This window comes from Ailuropoda melanoleuca, chromosome 9, assembly GCF_002007445.2.
Source record: "Ailuropoda melanoleuca isolate Jingjing chromosome 9, ASM200744v2, whole genome shotgun sequence".
Taxonomy (NCBI): Eukaryota; Metazoa; Chordata; class Mammalia; order Carnivora; family Ursidae; genus Ailuropoda; species Ailuropoda melanoleuca.
Window position 1 is genome coordinate 87,958,458 of NC_048226.1, and position 22,549 is coordinate 87,981,006.

Sequence of the window (22,549 nt, forward strand, 5' to 3'; positions counted from 1 at the left end):
CTAACCAAGTGGTCATGTGCTGATCTTACCCATAGAGGAGCAGCAGGAGAGGCTGGAGGCCAGTGGGCACAGGTTGAAAAAGGCATCAATGGCGGGTCTGTCGGCACACTGCAGGGTGGGTGAGATGCATGTGAGGGTAAAGTCCCCCTTTTCTTGGGCAGTCCTACAGCACCAGCCTTCTACCACCTTGTCCTTGAACATTTGGCAAAGTTCTCTGGCGGGCTGTCAGAAGCTGGCTGAACCAGGCCAGCTCTACACGATGTGGCTCCGAATTATTCCCGAGTCAGCCTTGGTTCGGAGAAACTACGGGAGGAGGGGTTCATTAGCTTCCTCCAAGGTGCATTTCCTCAACCCCGCTCTTACAGGGGCAGTAGCGAGGTTCTCCGTGACTGTGCAGTTGGCAACGTTTGACTCTCCTTCTGTCAGCCACTGAGGCTGGAATGTGCAAAGTGAGGGCCTAACAGAGAAGCATCCCTTTACTGCTGCAGTGAGGGGGGAGATGGCAAATCACAGTAGGTCGGAGCGATCCGGTTCCCATGAGACTGGGAGTCAGTGCTCAGTCTATTCAGGCCATTGTCTGGGACACTTTGGACCCAAATAGAGGACTGAGCCTTCTCTTTCAAACTGCAGAAGTCTGGTCCTCCAAGGTTGGGATGACCCTGTGCTTAGTAGAGAAGGCGACCAATTCTGTGGGCTCATTGCCAGGATGGGGGTTGAGTGGCAGAGGAGCTGGGGTTGGATGATAAAGTCCAGCCTACCAAATATATTCCCCAAGTGCTCTGAATTTCCTAAGTTTCACCATCCTCCTTTGGTTGAAAATGTGTCTTTGAACTTCCTGTAAAAACCATACACCTTCTCTTCGGGAGGAGAGCTCTCTGGCACTAATTACTTAAGCACAGGAATTCGTAACACCGCTGCACATTAGAAGGACTGAAAAGTCCTTGGGAATCTGAAAAGTACTGAGCATTGGCCTCACTGCTGACCAGGGACATCAGACTCTCTGGGATGGGATCTGGCCACGGTGTGGGAGACCGTTTTAGAAAGCATCCCCGTAGGAGTCTGTTATGGGCATCATTGCCTAAAGAAACAGGATATAGAGCAGGTAAGTTGTTATAGGAAGATGACAGGGAGAGAGGAAGAAACACTCAGTCTTGACAAGGCAGGAGGTCCCATGGATTTATATTTTAACAATCTTCAGTCAAAATCCACATTATGGCTATTTCTATATATGGCGGTTTGCCTTTAATGAATACATCCCAGTTTTAAAAGTAAGATGAGTACACAGAGCAGATATTCCTCAGTAGGCAACTGGGAATTTATCCAGGGCTCTCTGGAGAAGCTCAGAATGGTGGTAAAGCTTGGTTTTGCTTTATTTTTAAGGTAGTGCTGATTAGATACAGATCCATTCTTTTAACAAGGAATTTTAAATTTTATAAGAGTTTACCATATAGATAAATTCACAAATCAAAGTTTGTCTGTCTGTTTGTTTTTTCCACACTGGATGTCATGACTCTGGGTTCAGAGGGTCAGGTGCACAGGTGACCTGCGTCCTCTTAGGTGGCAGGAGAGCAGCAGGGGCTGGTCCTGGTCACACCCATTGACTCAATTAGCTTCAGGTTTGGCTGATTGGCCTGAGCTGCTTCTATTCCACATTGGAGGTGGAAAAGATGATGCTAGAAGGGGAATTTTGTGAGGCAAGTGGAAAACCACATGGAGACCCTAATTGTGAGCCATTTCCTAATCCTGGCTCCAGTGAGCCATGGACATGAGACGAAATTAGTTATTTGTAGAGCTCCTAACAGTGGAGCATGGGCACTCAATGAGATCAGATACATAACATCCAGGAGACAAGCAGAGTTAACTTTATTGCCACTTCCTGCAGAAAAGGAGCCTGAAGCTCAGCGAAGTCCCATGCCCAGCCCCACCGGTATAGTTAGAAATGGTACAGATGAGACCCGAACCCTGGTTGTCGAGCCCCTTTCTGTGTGCCAGGCTGGCTGCCTTCCCGGCAGTGCCGGCCCTGTGGGGCCACCTGGAGGGACATCACCTGGAACAGAGGTGCTGAAGGGAGCCTAACACGTGCACTGTTTAACACTCTCATTGTTTGGATACAGATATCGGAGTCATGGTAGCTTTCATCCTGAGGAGACCAGGTTGGTATGGGGGTTTCTGCGTGTCTTAACTTATCTTGGGGTGGCCCTGGGAGGAAATTCAGTAGATCTGAAACCAGAGAGCCCCATCCTTTCTTTGTGAAGTGGGAGGGTTCCCATGCTGAAGTCTTCGATGCACTGAGAAGAAGGGGATCCGATGGCTTCTGCCCCAGGGACTTCCTACCTGATTTCCTGGCTGATCCCAATATACTGGCTGGAAACCCCTGACAACCTCTCATTTGTAAAAATGCGAAATAACAGCATCTGTCTCATGGTATGTTGTGAGAATCCTAGGAAATAGTGTGTGTCGCATGGTGTTCCTGGCACAAAGTGAGCGTTCATACATGTTTAGAGAATATTAGACTCACTCAGGGGAATATTGTAGCACATTTCCTTGTCATCGATGCTGTCATACAGTATTTTGTAGCATGCTTTACACTTTACAAGCCTTGTTTCCCGTGTTGACGCCACCATATGGATTGGGTAAGAAATGAAATGAGAATGAAACATGCTCATCTGGGTTAAGTATCTGATCCCACATTCGAGAGCTAACAGGCGATGCAAGCAGGCCCCTGAGCTGTCTTCTGTCTCCAGTTCACTCTGCTGCCCAGTCTGCCAGCGGCACGATAGTTCTGGGCCGGTGAGCCATGCCTTCTCTCTACTGCAGATGTCACGGGGCTGAGGAGGAAAAATCCTTTTTCATCAAGACGCCTTTCATGCTGGGAATCATGCTGGGAGTGCCCTTGATGACTGACTCAGGGTTTCAGGCAAACAACCTTGTGTGTTTGTGGAACAAATAGCAACTCATCTAGGAGAGCTGGGCTGGTTGTAAATCCACTGGACATTTACTGCAAAAGGCTCTCTGGCTTCCTTGGTGGCTGGGTCTGCGCTGTGCCTAGAGCAGGACCTCTCAGCACTGGTTCTTCTCCAAAGCAATTACCGATCTCTCAAAGTGGTCCCAGACATTGGTATTTTCTAAACTTCCGGAGGTGCCCCTCATGGTCAGCGGGGCCAAGAGCTCCTGGTTTCAGAGGGGCAGGGGTACCTATCTTTCTCTCTGCCTCTGCCCTTGCCAGTCGCCTCCGGCATGCTTCAATGCCTCAGTCACCGGCTGCCCGATGGGAGATTCAGAATGCTGAGGCCATTGTGATGAGGATGTCAGCTTCCTACAGAAGCATTGAGTCTCCTTGTGGTAGATACTGTCATTTATTAGTAGTGACTTCCTGTTTGCTGATGGAAGTAACTCAGTCTTTTCAAATAGTCTGCAGAACCCATTGGCCAAGTCCCAGGGGACATCAGCTTCTGCCTCCATGAAATGATCATGGCATTGAGCCCTTGGAGACCACAACGGCAAGTCAGGGTTTGGAAGATACTGGCCTTGGCCCTCTGCTAGAAAACAGGAAGGTTATTGGAAGTTGCCTTTATCTCTTTTTTTTTTTTTTTTTAAGATTTTATTTATTTATTTGACAGAGAGACAGCCAGCGAGAGAGGGAATACAGGCAGGGGGAATGGGAGAGGAAGAAGCAGGCTCCCAGCAGAGGAGCCTGATGCGGGGCTCGATCCCAGAATTCCGGGATCATGCCCTGAGCTGAAGGCAGACGCTTAATGACTGAGCCACCTAGGCACCCCTGGAAGTTGCCTTTAAGAAATTTCAGAAGAGGGAAATTCTTGGGAGAATTTCTTGTGATATTCTTGGGAGACTTAGAATGATTTGTATCACAGATGATGGCAGATCAAAGAGGGGAAAATGCTACCTCTGAAAAGGGCACATTCCAGCACTTTCTGCATACCAGGAACTGCCCTCAGTGCTTTGTTTACTTCACCTCATTTTATTCTCACAATTTTGTCAAGTTAGGTACCTTATTATTTATTTCCATTAATTTGTACCCACAGGGAAACTGAGTCTCAGAGAAGAAATGTGACTTGCCCAATCTATCCTTGCGTGTGGGCTTCCAGAGCCCATTCTTTCCATTCTACTGTATCTCAGGGTCTTAAAAGACCCAAGATCCCATAGGCCAGTCCCCCTCTTCTGATGTTTGTCCTTTCTACAATGTCCTTTTCCAGTGGTTGCTGGCTTGTATACCTCCAGGAACAGGGAACTCACTCCCACTCTATGCATTCCATTTCACTGTTCAGACAACACCAATGCAGAGGGCTCCTTAATTCCTCAGTTGAATTAAGGGACATAAAAAGAATTAGTAAACAAATAAGTAAGTAAATGAATAAATAAATAAATGGAGTGAAATCCTGTCACCTAGTAGCTTCCACTCATTGATCCTAATCCTACCCATTACAATAATAGCAAGCATAACTAACATTTGTTGAGCAACTGGTATGTTCCAGGCACTATGCTAAATGCTGGACATTTCTTATCTCATCTTATGCATGAAGACCCTAAAATGCAGAAAGTTTCAGGCTGCAACTGGTCACAGGTACGACATCCACCCCAGTGCTGCTGGTCACTGGGCCCAACAGGGGTGGGGTGGACACCTGCTGGGCCATGGAAGGGGACCCCAGAGGGAGGCAGTGGCAAGGTTCAAGCTCCTGTTTCTGGCCTAATTTGCTCTGTGGTCCAGGAATCCCAACACAGCTGTGATTCTCAGCTTCTCCCTCCATCAAGTGGGCACGATGGGGGCTGCTGGGCTGACCTCCCACGCCTTGGGGAGGATCCAGTGAGATTTTAAAAATAAGAGTGAGGACAGCAGTTGCCACAGGAGAGGCTTTACATTTATTGTCTCATTCGACCCCGCCATCATCGTCCCAGTGGGTGTGGCGATCCCAGGTTTACAAATGAGTTTGCAGAAATGCAGAGAGAGTAAGTCAAGTGGGAAGGACAGCTGCCGAATTTGCAGGGCACAGTGGAAAACGAAAATGCAATGCCATCGTTAAGAAATTTTTAAGTTTTTGGATGGCAAAGCAGAGTATTGAGCCAAGTGCGACGAGGTCCTTCAGATCACAGGACTCTGTGTGGCTGCATGGACCCCAGAAGCCGCCCTGAGGCTGGGAGCACAGGGCCAGGAGGCAGTGAGTGGCATTGGGATGTCAGTCCCAGCTGTCTGACTTGGTGTCCTCAGAATGCTTGCTTCTTCAAAAGAGCAAATGAATCCCCAAGTTATAGTGTGAACCGTGCCAGTGGGGCCAGGCCCGGCATCGGGTAGACACACGTTTGTTGAGTCAAATAGGATTAACCGCTCCCAATGGACAGTCCTGTGGTGGTCTCGTAGAGGCTTCTGCCCAGTGGCCGTGACAACAGCCAATTCAAGGCCAGCTTTCTGGACCATTTCTAAACCAAAATGGTGCCATGGGTCTGCTTTATCTTCACCCCTCTTATCTCCTTGTGGCACTTCCTTCGCCCTTTACTGCTGCCCCCTGTGGGTGTCCTGTCGCTTCCTGTCCCTCTCCCCCAACTCCACTTCCTGCCCTCACATATAACCTACAATGACAATCTATGGAAACTTGTTCATACTAAAGTGTTGGTAATAATGATGAAGCCATCCTTGGATGGGATGAGAGAGGCATTTTAAGTAGGGACAGGGCTTAAAGCGACCTACTCAGGGAGTAGGTGGAAAAGGCTTTTAGGTCTTTTCTGGTGTTTTTGAAGTTAGGACCCTGCAATAGGTTCCAGGGCACAAGGTTGAGTAAGACAGTCCCTTACTTTCAGGACCTTATGAAAAATAATATCTAGGACACATTTAACAAGTTCCTGCTGCTTTTTGGTTGACACGCATGGACTCTGAAATGTAGGTTCCTTTGTTCCTGTTTTACAACAGAGGTGCAGAGAGGCTGAGTGCTTGCCCAAAGTTGCACAGCTAGGAAGTGGAAAAGCTGGCTCCCGAGCAGAGGTCAGTCTTACACAAGAGCCTGGGTGTTCCTACTCCGTGGGTGAGCCTCCAGCTAACAGCCTCCACGGACCGGACCGCACAGGGGAGGAAAGCAACACAGGTGGAGAGGTAGGGCAGTCAACCTGAGGCGTTTCAGAGGAGCTGGCTCCCGGGCTCACTCTAATTACAGTCTTCAGCCCACAAAGCAAACAGGGCAGAGAGGAATCAGGCCCCTCCTGGAAGGTAAATAGCATTTGTGCTGCTGGCCCGGGGCTTGCCCCGCCCCGTAGGAGAGTGACAGAACAAAGTCTACAGAACTGAGTATGCTGTGGTCTCTCCTTTTTGACCTGGCCTGGGAAGTTAGGGCTTTTCGGAATGAAGCGTTTGGAGATTCTTGAAGTCAGTGGCTCTCATATCTGTGTATTTGAGGCATTGTGGCTATGTCTTAATTTATAAAATTCCAATGATCCTCACCCATCCATGAATTAGTTACCCAACAAAGTTATGGAGTCCCTCCCAGGATCAGCCATTCATTCATTCCCTCAACAAATGCCAGTGGACTGTCCGCTGAGTGCTGGGTCCTGTGCTAGATTCTGGTATAGAACAGTGCACTCGGGTAGTTCAGAGGGAGGACAGCCCTGTGTAGGACTCTTCCATGTGCCTTTCCAGATCAGTTCTCCACCCTTCTCCAGCTGTTCTGGGTCCCAGGAGGCTGACTTCTGTTGATGCAGTACCCAGTCCCTTCCCCAGTGGCGCCCTTGCAGGAAGTCTGAGGGAGGAAGGAGCGGGAGCTCAGATCCAGTGGTTGGATGTGTCCCTCGGCTGAAGGGTTGTAGGGAAGCCAACCGGACCTGACTTCCTTTCCTTCCAGGTTCTGGTAACTGCTCTCTTGCCTCATTTTTGGGGGCCTCCACACAGAAACAGCTAGGCTGCTCTGAGCCCCAGTTAGCTGCACAACTCTTTATGACTTTTCTGTACCCACACCTTTGTAAAAAGTCCTCAAACCATCCTGTTTTGGGGGAGAGGGGTTGGGGGAGCCTCTTTTCTCTATTGAGACCTGAGGAGGTAACTGAATTACAGGTTGAGAAGAGTGCTATAAAGAAAATAGACAGTAGAAAAATAACACCTCTGCGAGGTAGGTAACATTGGCCTTGCCTGGCTTTATAGAGGACCACGGAGTTGAGAGAACTTCAGTAACTTGCCCCAAATCATACCGTTAGCAAGTGGCAGAGCTGGGGTTTCACCCAACCTTGAACTCCACCGTGCAGTCTTAGCGCCTGAGACTATTTTACCCATGCTTTGGTTTTTGCCAAAATCTGGCTGACAGGTGGTTCTTACGCTTTGCTACATATTTGAATCACCTGGGGAATTTTAAAAAAATTGACATCCAAGCGACATCCCAGATCAATTTAAATCAGAAGCCCTGGGTGGGGGAAGAGGAGGTCTAAAGAATATGTTTACTATCCATTCATTTAAATTTTCTAGACACTCGTGCATTCATTTCCTGCGGCTGCTGTAGCCAATGACCACAGACTGGGTGGCTTAACATAACCCACATTAATTTTCTCGTAGTAATGGCGGCGGGAAATTCACCATCAGTATCACGGGGGCAGGGCCCCACCCCCTCGGGGAGTATCTGATTCCTGCCTCTTCCATCTTCCGATGGCTGTGGTGGCATCTGGCCCATCTCTGCCTTGTGATCGCATTGTGTTCTTCTGTTCTCCCTCTGCCTTCCTCTTCTAATGATACATATGATTGCGACTAGGACCCACCGGTGTAATCAGGGATCATCTCCTCATCGCAAAATCCTTCATTTAATCACATCTGCAAAGACTCCATTTCCAAGTAACATTTGCAGGTTCTGGGGACTAGGACTCGAAGTCTTTGGGGAATATAATTCAACCTAGGACACCTTTCTACTCAAAATTGGCCCTCAGACAGCAGGAATAGATTTCCCTGGGCCACTGCTCTCAGAAAAGCAGAGTCTTGGGCTCCACGCCAGACCTACTGAATCAGAATCTGCATTTCAGCAGTTCCCCGGGTGATTCTTGCGCGCATCGCATTTTGCTGAGGAGGATCAGAGGGAATAAATGACTTGTCTGAAGGTCCGCTGTGGCAAGGCCACGACTTGAAAGCATGTCTTGAGTTTCATAATCCAGATTTCTTTCCACAATCCCATGCAGATACATCTACTCTGTTTTGGAAACAGAAGAACCACCTGTCAGCCAGATTTTTTTCTTTTTTTTTAGAAAACTTAGGGTATGTGCGTTTCTTTTCTGCCAATGAGATGTGAAGGTTCCTGCTGGCAGGGACTGTCTTTTAGCCTCCTTGTACCCCTGATGGTGCCTGGCATAGTGCTGGACTGTTGAGGCTCAGATCACCACTGTGTGTGATAACTGACAGAGCTTTCTTCCTTTGTTTGCTTCTCTAGATGGCCAAGGGGAAGCTGACGCACCACAGGAGGGGACTTCTCATCAGGAAGGACCGGGAGGAGATTTGATTTATGATCATGAATCGGTCACTCCTGTCCCCTCAGCTCCTCCAAAGAGAAGGTATGAGTTGGTGCCGGCAGTCTGCACACATTTGCTAAACCCCTCCCACGTGCAGGTACTTCTGCAGGTTCTGGGGAACAGAGACTAATACCCGATCACTGTCTGCAAGGAGCCAAAGGTCTAAGACAGGAAGACGGAGGTCTGTATCTACTCCGTATCCTCTATGGCAGTGCCGGCCTCTTGATACCGGTCAGCCTTCCGCAGGCCAGGGGCCCAGCTTGACCAGCTTCTGGTCTTAAATCCTCCGAGTTGAGGTCCTGCTGTGCCTCATAATTCAGAAATGACAGCAACAACAGGGCACAGACTCCGGAGCTGTCCCTCACCTGCTCTTTAATTCATCAAGGTGCCAGATGTCTTAGTTTTGTATTTGTCCCAAGTGTTTACACTACCCGAAAAAAGTCGGAACAAACTGGCCTCCTGCATGTGATTTGCTGTCATCAGTTAGGGCTTCATGCTAACAACCCCAGACTCAGAGGCGTAAAACAAGAATTTATTATTGCTTATGAATCTGTGAGTTAGTTGGTTAGTTTTACTGGTTCCAGATAGTTATACATCCATCACTCATGTGTGTGTGGTCATTTGGTTACTCTGCTGATTTTAGTTTGAGGGTTGGCTGGTGGTGAGCTGGTCTAGGATTGCTTCACCTGGACCACTGAGCTCTCCTCATATGGCGTTAGATCCTCTAGCAGGCCGGTCCAAGCTTATTCCAATGGTGGTGATGGCTGAGACCCAAGAGCAGGAAGACAGAGTGGAAGTATACAAAGTCTCTTGAGCTTGGGCTTGGAATTAGCAAAAGTCATTTCTGCTGAATTTTTTTGGCCAATGCAAGTCACAAGTCCAGCCCATGTCAGAATGGAGACTACAAGTTACAAGGCGAAGAGCAAAGATCCAAGGGAACTAATACTTGGAGCTATCAGTGCCTTCAGTCTACCATATTTATTTATGTCAATTTCTTAAGCATGGTAATTCCTCACACCCTCCCTTCTATTTCTGCTCAGAATTCTTGCTATCAATAAAGCAAGTTAGTCCTTCCCTGTGTGGCAGACCCTGAATTGTTATAACTGGGCCACGACAGGATGGCACGCAGTAGATATGTGTAAGGGGCAGAGGGGGGTTGGGAAGGAGCTGGAAATCAGAGATGGTGATAGCTGAAATATTGACTCTTAAAAGGAGACATGAAATTTGTATGCCTATACTCACTGCAGTATCTCCTTCTCCCTATACTGCACCATGACAATCATGGCCCCCAAGTCCACTGAGTCAGGATTGCAATTATTTTTAAATATCCTTGAAGGGATCCCTTGCGATTTCTTTCACCAGAATAACAGCACTGAATGGAGGAAGGCAGGAGAGAAAGAAGTAAGGAGGGGTAGACTTTTTCAGTGCATTCTTCATCAGTCAAAATTCTGCCCACCAACTAATGCTCCATTGACATCCACTCACTGCATTAAAGTCTTTATTGCTTACCTGGGCTCTCAGGAATGTCTCTCTCCTTTGAAATTGTATCGCATTTTTTTCTATGACACATTTTACATTTACTAGTTCTTTCTTGATACGCTTTGGTCCTCTCTCCCTGGGATAGATTGCTAGCTCTACAAGGACAAGGTTGCTAGCTCATTCATCTGTTTATCTTCTGAGACCAGCAAAGCACTTTCACACAGTAAATGGTCAGTATGAATTTACCATTTTATTAATGAACATATATACCTTTTGATATCGACCCTTCCCTACATGCCTTATCTCCTTTAATCCTTAGAGCAACCCTATGTGGTCAGATTATTATTTCTACTTTCAGATGAGGAAATTAAGGGTAACCACACAAAATTGGGAAAAACAAATATTTTAATTCAGATCAGTCTGACTCGAAAGCTTTGAGATTTTTTACTAGATTACTCTGTTCTCTATTAGACTCAATTATAATCAGCAGAAATGGGATGAAGTCAAATGCAAGATGGTATTGTCAGAAGGCAAGAGAATAAAATTCAATAGGAACTCAAGCTCTTTCATTTCCCACCCATTGCTGCCTTGGTGACGAGAGGGATTCTTCACCTCTTTCCACTATTATCCAGTTTCTAAATGCCCAGGGGTTGCACATCTGTTTCCAGTCCAGATTAATGAAATCACCTGGAATGTGAAATCTCACTGAGATGGGATCTTGGTCGTTCCTTCCAATTTTCTCTTTTACTCATCCTTTCAAAAGCAATCATAAAATTCGGGGTTGGTTATCTACTAGAAATGGCAAAGAGGTCTTGTGGATAGGATCGGACAGGAGACAAGGGAGATCTTCACGTACACCCAGCTCTGCCGCCGACTTGCTGGGGCATCTCAGCTTCTCATTCTGTAAAATAAAAAATAAATGATGCTGATCACCATACTCACAATAAGAGTTAACATTTCTTCTTGCCAAGCATGGGGTTAAACCTTTATGGGCATTATATCATTCAATTGTAGCAATTACCTCATGTGGTAAGTGCTCTTATTGTTCCATTTTTAGGACGGAGAAACTGAGTCATAGAGAGGTTAAGTCACTTGGTCATTTACATTATCTCCTCCAGAGATGGGGAGAGAATATGTCATACAGTATAAATAAAAATACTTAGATGTACCTGCGAAAATATGATCATGGCTTATGGATCTAAAGTATGTTCTTACTTAATGAAACAAATATGTTAAACTTTCTTTTAATAGATCGAAATTGTTGACTAAGATCCATGATGGGGAGGTCAGGTCCCAAAACTACCAAGTAAGTGAATGACTCTTCCTGCCCAGCCTCCCTCAGTTCTTCTCGCGTGAACGAACAGCGAGGTCCCGAGTGCAGACACGGTGCTTTGTGTTGTAGATTGCCATCACCATCACCGAGGCCCGCCAGCTGGTGGGTGAGAACATTGATCCCGTTGTGATCATTGAGGTCGGGGACGAGAAGAAGCAAAGCACAGTGAAGGAAGGAACCAACAGCCCATTTTATAATGAAGTAAGTCGTGGAGGTCATCTATGGTACCATCTATGGTAGTGGTAGCTAAATAGAAAAGCTGGGCCCCTCCCCACTGCTTCCCACCACTCATCTAAGCCTTGGCATACTCTCTGAGCCTCCTTACAAACAACCCCATAGAGTTTCACAAAAACATGATGAAAAGGAGAGGCGAGGAATTCCTACTCATTTTAAATTCATTGCCGTGTTTTCAATATACCCATTTTCTTATTTCTCATATGCTCATCTTCATCCATTATAAGCTCTGGTTTTATATTGAATAAATGTATTGAGTGTTGGTTATGAAGAAGATAAGCATCTTTTTCATGAAAGAGACACTAGAAATTTAATGATTAATTTTGGAAATAGGCAAGTTGCAATGGAAAGTAAAGCAGACGTATTTTTCTAAGCAGTGCAAAATGGTGAACATCAAAGAGAGGAAAACATCAAAGAGAGACAGGAAAACTTCTAAATGTTATACACACTAAATTCTCTTTTTTTAAATTAAAAAATACATAGTAAAAAGTGGTAAAAGATATAAAGAGTACAAAATGATATATGATGAAAAATATGTGTCCCTCTGATCTTTGATCCCTAAGCCCCCATCCCCTCCCAACCCATTCTCACCAGGCACTTGTGTATCCTTCCAGAGATATCCTAGGTTTGTACAAGAGTACAAATAAGTATTGTAACCAAATGGTAGCATTCTATCCACACTGTCTTGGACCTTGATCTTTTCACAAAACAATATATCTTAGAGATTAGTCTATATTAAGACATATAGTTCAATCTCATTTTCCCTTCCCTGGTGTAATTTCCCATTGCATTGATGCACCATAATTTACTAAACCAGTCAATCTCTCATTGCTAGATATTAATTTTTTTCAGCTTTTGGCCACTATTTATAATAATATTTATATGTCATAACTGGGGCAAAGAGCATGTGTATTAAAAATTTTGGTATCACCAAATTGCCTTCCAACGAGGTAACAATTTACACTCCAGCTAACAGTGTACAAGAATGCTTATTTCCCCATAGGCACTCTGACACTGAATTATTAAAAAATGCAGCAAACTCTTAATTGTTCCCCTAATGGGAGTAGTAATTGAAAACGGAGACCATGGGTAATGAAATCAACAGAAAATAACCAAATCCCATTTGAGCTGTTAACGCCTTTCCTAGTTATCCATCACTCCTGCCTCTGAGCCTTTTACCATGAGTTTTTTCCTTCCTGTCCTACCCTCACCTCCATAACAACTTTTGGCATGGTTGTGAAATGAAATAATGTGTATGAAAATGCTTTAAAACTGCAAAACTCTACAGATTGTGAAGTGCTATAATTAGTATTTTCTTTATGCATTCAAGTCCAGGATCTAAATGACATGAAATTGGGCCCACTTGTCATCAGTAGACACTCAAGTAAAAACATAGAAGTTGAACTGAAAACCTTTATTACAGATTTTGACCCTAATTTTCAAGCCCAAGGGCCATAAGATGTTGAAGGAACCAGTTAATGGGGGCTGGGGAATATTTTCCAGCTAGATAAATGGGTGTGGCTCAAAGGTCTAGGGAACCTGTGTGAAGCAATTGAGTTTGAAATGTGAAACTCAACAGAAAGCAATAAACACTGGAACTAATCTATTGGTCTAATGAACCCAGAGCATTTCATATATCAGAACAAGGAATTTCATGTGAGTTTTCCACATAAAAGAAATTCCGAACAACACAACTCTTTAAAAGTTTGAACATATATATGAAAAACTTCCTGAAATGTCACGCATATTTTCCTATTTTCTTAAACAGAAGACAGTGAATGTAATATGGCCTGTCATTGATAACTAGGGACCACCATTTTGAAGGTTTCTTATTATGATGGATGATGGCACCTTTCCATTTTCACATTTTGGTTTTTCTGTTTTGCCCTTTATTATTATTTTTTAAATTATTGTATGTTAGTCATCATTAGTTTTTGATGTGGTGTTCCATGATTCATTATTTGCGTGTAACACCCTTTAAAAGCAGGCTGTGAACAGTCAGTTTTCCCTTTCCTACTGCTGTCCTGTTCATCTCTAAGGTCCTTGTGTTATTCCTCCACCCTGAAGCTAAGAAACAAACAACCCACGAAGCAACTTCCTGGTCCTCCCGCCCCCACCCCCATCAGTCCCCAAAAGACACAACCCCCAACAGAACACCACTCCAGTGTCCTGCATCTTAGGAGAATATAACCTCACATTTGGAAGGTACTGGGTAAAGTTCAAATGAAACATCTAGTACTTGAACTCCTTGTGTGATAACTTCTGGAGAACTGAGCCATGCTCTCAGGCTCAGCAATAACCAACTGTCTGAATCCAGGTGCGTCTTTCAAATCCTTTGGTCTTAAGTCTTCTTATTTGTAGAATATAGAGACTGGTCTAGAGAATTTCTTCAACTCAAATTCAATCACTTTCTTAAAATTAGAAGCCCTCCTTGTCCATTTCTTTTCATTCTTTTCCTGGTTAATCTTGGGAATGGCCACAGAGATGTTTGAAACTGAAAAATCCTGAGAAAATTAGATCTTAATCAAGTTTGCCTCAAATTAAAACCACACTGAGATATGATTTTCACCCATCATTATTTATAGGCAAAAAAGTTAAGAGAATTGACAATATCAAGGGCTGGCAGGGGTATGGAGAAATGGTTTTTTCATATGCTGCCAGTGAGAATGTAAAATGGCCTGGCCCCTTTGGAACGAAATTTTGTATTATCTACTAGATATTTGCATGCACATAAGCCATAACCCTAAAACTGCACATTTTATATCCGTTTTAGAGGAAAATTCACATATATCTTGTGGAAAGATGGAGATGACAGAATTTTTTTTTTTTTGCATTTGAAAAAAAATTGGAAAGAACTTAGGTGACCCTAAATAGGGGATGGTCAATTGATTGATGGTATATCCATGACACTGAGGACCATGCAGCAATGGGCTAAAACGATAGAAATCTATGACTAGTCCAGTAATAAGGTTCTTAGATGCGAGCCTGGAATTTATGGTCAGAATGAACTTTATGTTTTTTAGTACTTTGTCTTCGACTTCATTGGACCGCAACTGCATCTTTTTGACAAGATCATCAAAATCTCAGTAAGTATATCATTGGTGATGGAAGGGAGGGGGTGATGGGAGAGATTTTAGGTATTGGGAACTCTCTAGAACAACTCAGCCTGCTTAGGGGTGAATAGGTCTGGGAGGGTGAGTGTGGGATGGTGAGTTCAAAACCAACAGGATGAAACATGAAATAACTAATGCAGAGGAATTTGGGGAAAAAAACCTCCTCGAGGAGGTCCGTGTTTCCTGGAAACAAGTTATAAGCTACTCTCAAGCCGTCATGAATTGAATTGTGGAGTTTACTAACGTGGGAATGTGCAATACGTGCTTCAAATGCCATCCTGACAGATTGCCATTTTGAATTGATTTATTTCTTTTTATGAGATGAAATGCTAGTGTTTCTCTCTTGGGATGATATCCACACTAATGATAATTAATCACACTGCTCCCCCTTCCTAGTTGGTAATAAAGAGAGAAGTAGGGAAAGGCATCAGGAAGGAGCCAAACATATCAGTAATGCTGGATCAAAAAATGTGATTGGGAACAAGTGGTTGCCATTTGGCCTCTTCCTAGTGGCCTCTGAGTATAGACCTTAGACCTGCTCATGGGGGATTGTGTCTGCTACATAGAGCTTCCTCCACTCCATGGGTGAATTCCTGTCTCCACAGATCATGTCTGAAAAGTAGAGACAGAGAAGCTTTTTGGTCTAGACAGGCACCTTATCCAGGTGGCCCACCACATGGAAGACAGGAACATGAAGGGAGAGTGCCCATGCTGGAGTACTAGCCCAAAAGAGAGAGAATGGGGGCCAGACAGGATTGATACCAACCTCACATCACTCAGTAAAGGCACAGACAGACGAGTGGGTGACAGATTGCATTTATCTTACCAGTCTGGGAAATCATTGCTTCTCCCACGAAGAGGTTAGCATGGCTATGCACGCCTGAGAGAGGTAGACTGGTGGAAGGGCAAGCGCTCTCCTCCTAATGGTTCTGGAAGGACAGACTGTGTACTTTATGAACGAATGCAAGATATGTGGAGAATGAGGAAATATTTTCCTCAGCAGTGACACCAAATCTATCACAACGTTGAAGATGGCAAAACTTGTCTTGGAGACTACCTTGTCTGCCTTATCACCCACACATCTCTGTTATACATATTATATTACATTACATTGTATTTATATTTATTATATATTTTATTATAGATATATACATAGTAATATATATATAGATATATATAACATATTATATATAGGTCCTGTATTAAGTCTTAGGTAATAGTGGAATTAATATACCCCCTTTCTCAGGGGCACTTGAAGAATGTGACTCTTGAAGAATGAAAAGTTATCAAGAGTCAAATATTCTTAAGAAAAAGAGCCAAACATTTTTATTTATTTATTTTAATCTCTTTTAGAGAGCGCAAGAACAGGGAGGGGCAGTGGAAGAGGGAGAGAATCTTAAGCAGACTCCACGCTCAGGGTGGAGCCCATCCCAGGGCTCGATCTCACAACCCTGAGATCATGACTTGAGCAGAAATCAAGAGTCGGGTGCTTAACCAAGGGAGCCACCCGGGTGCCCCAAGCCAAACATTCTTAATTTGAATTTTAGGCATGATGACAAGTGGTGCAGATGTTTCAGGACCTGCGGCATTGCCTAGGACTTTGTTACATTGCATAGCTCTGGCAATCACCTGTTTGTGAGATCAGCTGTGTAGCTGGGTCCTAAGGAACTGTCTAGATTTCAGACAAATAGTTGATAGCGAGATTTTTATACCATATCGTAGACAAGGGTCATGACTTTTTGTGGGACAGTGAATTTTTAGACCAAAGACCAAAGCTGGTATTGCCTTTCTTTCTTTCCCTAACTTGGAAGAAGAGAATAGTTTGGGGTCTCCAGATGGCCCTTAGGGATAGAGACCAGATTTTAAAGGGAAAACTCCCCTTGGAGGGGAGTGTTTAATACAAGATTTCTGCTAGTCCATGAACTAACAGTCAATGTGCCCAAAGTAAACACAACATGGGAGAAGGGGAGAGTGCAGTAAGCAGGTGCTATTGGGATAGACAGGCTGTAGCAGACCATGGTGGTGCCAAAGATCATCTTTCCTTGACAGCGACCCCAGGCACGCAGGGCCCCCAGCACTCTGTGTGTGACACTCCCTGAAGTCCCTATAATCTCATGCGTGCCCACACCAGGGCTGTCTGGTGCTCAGACTGGGTGGATGGATGATTTGAAGAGGCCTCCTGTGTTATTTAAAGACCCATGTGGGCTCTTACGTCCTATTGTGCCCACAGGGACCCAGATGCCTTTGACCTGAGAAGAGAGTCTGAGTCAGGCTTATGCTCTTGCTGGGGCCTTTGGGAAGCCACGTTAGCAACTGCAAGCGTGGGGAGGCTTGGAGTGAGCTTTGTATGTGTGGTCTTAAATAACTCCTCCTCTCGAGCCAAGCTGTCCTTACTTGCCCTCAGTTCTCTTAACTCCCTTGCAAAGTTCGGGCAAGGGAGTAAGGGTAGAAAGGGATATGGGAAGGGCTGTCATTTATTCATTTCCTGAAGTCAATTGAATTTATCTTTATTAGTTGCCTCCACCAAAAGGAGCTATTTAGAAACCACGAAGGTCTCCCATTCATCCATCATTTGATCAGCCAATCATTCATTAATTCACTGAATGTTTCCTGAACACCTATTCTGAATATGGCCATGCATGTGGTGGGTAGAAGAAAGTAGGAAACTGTTTTCAACTCAAGGAATGCATAGAATGTCATAGAAGGAAGCCCAGAGACCCTCTAGTCTAACTTGTAGCTGGTGCAGGAAACCCTGTCACCACTTCCATGACATGGGGTTTTGGCGCATTGCTTGTTTATATCTGGTGATGGACGATCACTATCTCTAGAAAAGCCTATATGTTGCTAGGAAGTTCTGTTATAAAACCTGTCCTTATAGTGAGGTGAGTCTCTTTTCCTGTGACTTGGGATCCACATGGGGAACCTACTCCCTCTTGTACAGGCAGTGTTTCCAAGATTGGAAAACACTTCAGTTACAATTACCCCTCCTCCACACCCCCAGTTTTCTCTTTTCTGAGTTAAAGGTTAAACCACTCTAGCTTCTTCAGCAGTCTGTCATGCGGTGTGGCTTCTGGACCCTGTGCCAGCTCTGCTTCTTTCCTTTAGAGCTTCCTCATCTTGATAGCACTGCATTAAAATGTGTTGCTGTCGCCAGCCAGGCACTCTGCTGCCGACTTCTGAACAGACAAAACCTTGAGGATGAGCACTTCCTTTGTTCTGACTTGTGTACATGTCCCAAACTTCTCAAAGCAATATGTGATGAGTTCTCTGAGTAACTTGTAAGCAGAGTGTGGTGGAAGTTCAGGAGGGAAAGGGGACTTTCAGCTGTGGGGAATCAGGGAAGGCTGCTTGGAGGAGGCAACTTTTGCTCTAGGCATTGAAAGATGGGNTCGAGCTGTACTACAAAGCTGTGATCACAAAGACAGCATGGTACTGGCACAAAAACAGACACATCGACCAATGGAACAGAATAGAGAACCCAGAAATGGACCCTCGGCTCTTTGGGCAACTAATCTTTGATAAAGCAGGAAAAAACATCCGGTGGAAAAAAGACAGTCTCTTCAATAAATGGTGCTGGGAAAATTGGACAGCTACATGCAAAAGAATGAAACTTGACCACTCTCTCACACCATACACAAAAATAAACTCCAAATGGATGAAAGACCTCAATGTGAGACAGGAATCCATCAAAATTCTAGAGGAGAACATAGGCAACAACTTCTATGACATCGGCCAGAGCAACCTTTTTCACGACACATCTCCAAAGGCAAGAGAAATAAAAGATAAAATGAACTTATGGGACTTTATCAGGATAAAGAGCTTCTGCACAGCCAAGGAAACAGTCAAAAAAACTAAGAGACAGCCCACGGAATGGGAGAATATATTTGCAAAGGACACCACAGATAAAGGACTGGTATCCAAGATCTACAAAGAACTTCTCAAACTCAATACACGAGAAACAAATAAACAAATCATAAAATGGGCAGAAGATATGAACAGACACTTTTCCAATGAAGACATACAAATGGCTAACAGACACATGAAAAAATGTTCAAAATCATTAGCCATCAGGGAAATTCAAATCAAAACCACACTGAGATACCACCTTACGCCAGTTAGAATGGCAAAGATAGACAAGGCAAGAAACAACAATTGTTGGAGAGGATGTGGAGAAAGGGGATCCCTCCTACATTGTTGGTGGGAATGCAAGTTGGTACAGCCACTCTGGAAAACAGTGTGGAGGTCCCTTAAAAAGTTAAAAATTGAACTACCCTATGACCCAGCCATTGCACTACTGGGTGTTTACCCCAAAGATACAGACGTAGTAAAGAGAAGGGCCATATGCACCCCAATGTTCATAGCTGCATTGTCCACAATAGCCAAATCATGGAAGGAGCCGAGATGCCCTTCAACAGATGACTGGATTAAGAAGCTGTGGTCCATATATACAATGGAATATTACTCAGCTATCAGAAAGAACGAATTCTCAACATTTGCTGCAACATGGACGGCACTGGAGGAGATAATGCTAAGTGAAATAAGTCAAGCAGAGAAAGACAATTATCATATGATTTCTCTCATCTATGGAACATAAGAACTAGGAGGATCGGTAGGGGAAGAAAGGGATAAAGAAAAGGGGGGTAATCAGAAGGGGGAATGAAACATGAGAGACTATGGACTATGAGAAACAAACTGAAGACTTCAGAGGGGAGGGGGTGGGGGAATGGGATAGACTGGTGATGGGTAGTAAGGAGGGCACGTATTGCATGGTGCACTGGGTGTTATACACAACTAATGAAGCATCAAACCTTTACATCGGAATCTGGGGATGTACTGTATGGTGATTAACATAATATAATAAAATAAAATTTAAAAAAAAAAAGAAAGATGGGTAGAGTTTCAATAGGCAGAGATGGGTGTTAAAGAGTGGGCTGTACCAGAGCTCACTTTGGCTTCAAAAGATACTTTTCTGAGAGTGAGATTTGTTAGGTGTCCTTCAATAGCTGAGAACCTGCCGGAGGAAGAGGTCCGGGTGAGAAACTTCTGGATGCCCTTTTCACTTGATGACTAAATGTCATTGTGCTCCAGACAAGAGTGAGGGCCAGATAAGCGTCAAGGTCTGGAATCCTTGCTGAGGGGTCACGAACCCATTTCACAGATTTATCCTCAAAGAGAAATCTAGTGTGGCCGGACTCACTGCTCCATCTCTCCTCAGGTTTTTCACCACAAGCTGATAGGCAGCATACTGATCGGCTCCTTCAAAGTAGACCTGGGGACTGTGTACAACCAGCCTGGTAAGAAAGCATCGCCTCCCAATCTCTCCCTCACTCATGTCCAGTTTGCCACACCTGGAGGTCAGCTCATTCGTGTGCCCATCCCTGACCCACTCACGCAATCCCAGGAGCACCAATTACACAATTGGAGCAAACCGGGCTCTTTTCCTCAACGTTTACAATCTGCTGACAGCAGTTTCCTCCCCCCAACAAATTCTGTCTGTGATGCAGTGCTGCGATGCCGTGAGACAGAGGCAGGAAAGGTGGCCTAGGAATTACACATATGGACTCTGGAGCCAGATTGCCTGGCTTCACATTCCACCTGCTCTTTCCCGGTTGTGCAGCCCTGGGCAGATGACTTGACTTCTCTGCACCTCAGCTTCTTCATTTGAGAAAATGAAGATAAAATAATACCTCCTTTCCAGAGCTGTTGGAAGATTAAGTTGATATATAAAGTGTTTCATATAGAACCCAGCGCAGAGTAACGGCTGTGGCATGCCACGTAACGGTTTGCTATGATAATTCTTATTATCTCAGATTTATAGGGAAGTGAAACTCGGAGAAGGCCGGTAATTTGTCCAAGGTCAGGAGCTGATAAGTAAGAGGGCCATCGACAAATCTAGATGGTCTCATGAAAGGTCCCTTCTCTTCAAAGCAATTCCAACTTGCGTGAATCCAGGGGGCCAGGCCCTGGGCATAACAGAGCACAGTGGGTAGGGTTAATACCTTAAGGGGTGCTGCAGACTATGGGGAACAGGAGGGCTCACAACCCACACAATCTGAGCAGTGGCTCCTCAGCTCCTTTACCACCTGCTGACCCGAGGAACTGTGCATTCTGTACTGGCAGAGATAACAATTTTTTTTTTTTTTTTAGATCAGCCAGAGGTCTAGATTTTGTAAGAGCTTTTCAAGTTTGGACTGACAGAGTAGGCCGAACAAAAAGATCCATGAGCCCCATTTACAGCCTTTGAAAGAATATGTGACTTCTCTACTCCACTAATGTCCTCCTAGCCTGTCCAAGCTAGGAGCTTGTCTAGATGATCAGCACTGGGTGGAAGGCTTTCCAAATACCTGTGGCAGGTTGGAGAAGACAAAAAAGAGGGTGGGAACAAAAGGAGAGGAGGAAACTGGAGGGGGGGTGCAGAATGAGGCTGGGAATACTGGGAAGAGCTGCAGCCTCCTAGGAGCAGAGTGAGGGAGGCCTGGGGTGTGGGACAGAACTTGCTGCACCTGCTGGATCCAGCTGTGCAGGGGATCTGAGCTGTCAGGACACTTTTACAGGTCATCAGTTCTGTGACAAGTGGGCCCTACTCACAGATCCTGGCGACATCAGGACTGGCACGAAGGGGTACCTGAAGTGTGACATCAGTGTGACCGGGAAAGGCGACGTCTTGAAGACCAACCCCAAAACCCCCGATGCTGAGGAGCAAATAGAAAAGTGAGACAGGCCCATCCAGGGTCATGCAAGAGAAATGATATGTCCCGGGTTCCATCTCTCTCTCCCCCCTCCCTCCCTTTCCTTGTGGGTACATGAGAACTGCCAAATTCATGGCTTGTCTACCAGGGATTCTGCTCTATCAGAGGCACTGAGATGTGTCTTATCAAAGGTGTCACTAGCCTTTGGGAGGTCAGCTTCTAGGACAAGGACAGCTGTCTCCCTATAATAACCCAAAATAGATAAGCTGTTCCTGAGTTTATCCTATTTATCTGAACTTGGCTGATTTTTCTTTGAAGGAATTATCATTTCAACCAGTGGTTTGTGAAATGGGAAGACTTAATGTGCTTCTTTTAAGATGCAGAGTGGGAGACGGTGTTTATTCTATAATTCAAGGACTTGAAGGATTTTGCATTCACTCTATTCATACCATTCGCTGCCATTTACACCACAAAGAAAACTCATTTTAGCAATGAATCCTGTTCTTTTCAGTTTTTTTCTCCTATATCAGGATCCTTATTTCTGTCTCCAAATTGCTTCTACTTTTTCTCTCTTCTTCCAAGTGAGAGAGCTTTTTTATTTTTTGTTTTTTGTTCCCCCTCAAGGAACCTTTTGATCCCTCAAGGGTTTCCATCAGAAAGACCCTGGGCCAGATTCTATGTGAGACTCTACAAAGCAGAGGGGTTGCCCAAAATGAACTCCAGCATCATGGCGAACGTCACTAAAGCATTTGTAGGTGACAATAAGGACCTCGTGGACCCCTTCGTGGAGGTCTCCTTCGCTGGGCAGATGGTAAGGAACGTCATCACCACCAGTAGCAAACCAGTGCCAGAACTCTGCTCTGCACCTAGGACATTTCTAATCAAATGAAATCAAGTTAAAATAAAAATTAGGAAGCGCCTTAAGAGAGAAAGCTTGTCACAAAACGTGTTGAGTCACATGGCAGGAAAGTGGGGGTGGTGGTGACCCACTCACTATCCATTTGAGATCATGGACAGGGCTATGGGGTATTACAGTTTAGAACCCAGGCAGACAGGCCTCCTTCCTAACCTCTGGCTACTTCTCTGAGCTGTTACCCTGTCCGCAGGCTCTGCAGCATCTCCGCCTGCCTACCAACCTGCTCCCCAGGCTCCCCAGGTAGTCCTTGTTTCTGTTCCCTGCTGTTCCCTGCTGTTCCCTGCTCAAGAGCCATTGGAGGTAC

At 45.0% G+C, this 22,549-nt stretch overlaps 1 protein-coding gene across 1 annotated transcript in view; it reads left to right on the forward strand.

Moving 5' to 3' along the window:
* Positions 1 to 259: 259 nt before the first annotated feature.
* FER1L6 (fer-1 like family member 6) overlaps positions 260 to 22,549 on the forward strand; it is a 117,790-nt gene continuing 95,500 nt past the window's right edge. Inside the window, exons 1-8 of the mRNA XM_034668521.1 lie at positions 260 to 421; positions 8,375 to 8,523; positions 11,212 to 11,266; positions 11,363 to 11,494; positions 14,551 to 14,613; positions 19,856 to 19,934; positions 21,195 to 21,351; positions 21,954 to 22,140. Of these exons, the coding sequence (XP_034524412.1) occupies positions 260 to 421; positions 8,375 to 8,523; positions 11,212 to 11,266; positions 11,363 to 11,494; positions 14,551 to 14,613; positions 19,856 to 19,934; positions 21,195 to 21,351; positions 21,954 to 22,140 (984 nt within the window). The remainder of the gene's footprint in view (positions 422 to 8,374; positions 8,524 to 11,211; positions 11,267 to 11,362; positions 11,495 to 14,550; positions 14,614 to 19,855; positions 19,935 to 21,194; positions 21,352 to 21,953; positions 22,141 to 22,549) is intronic.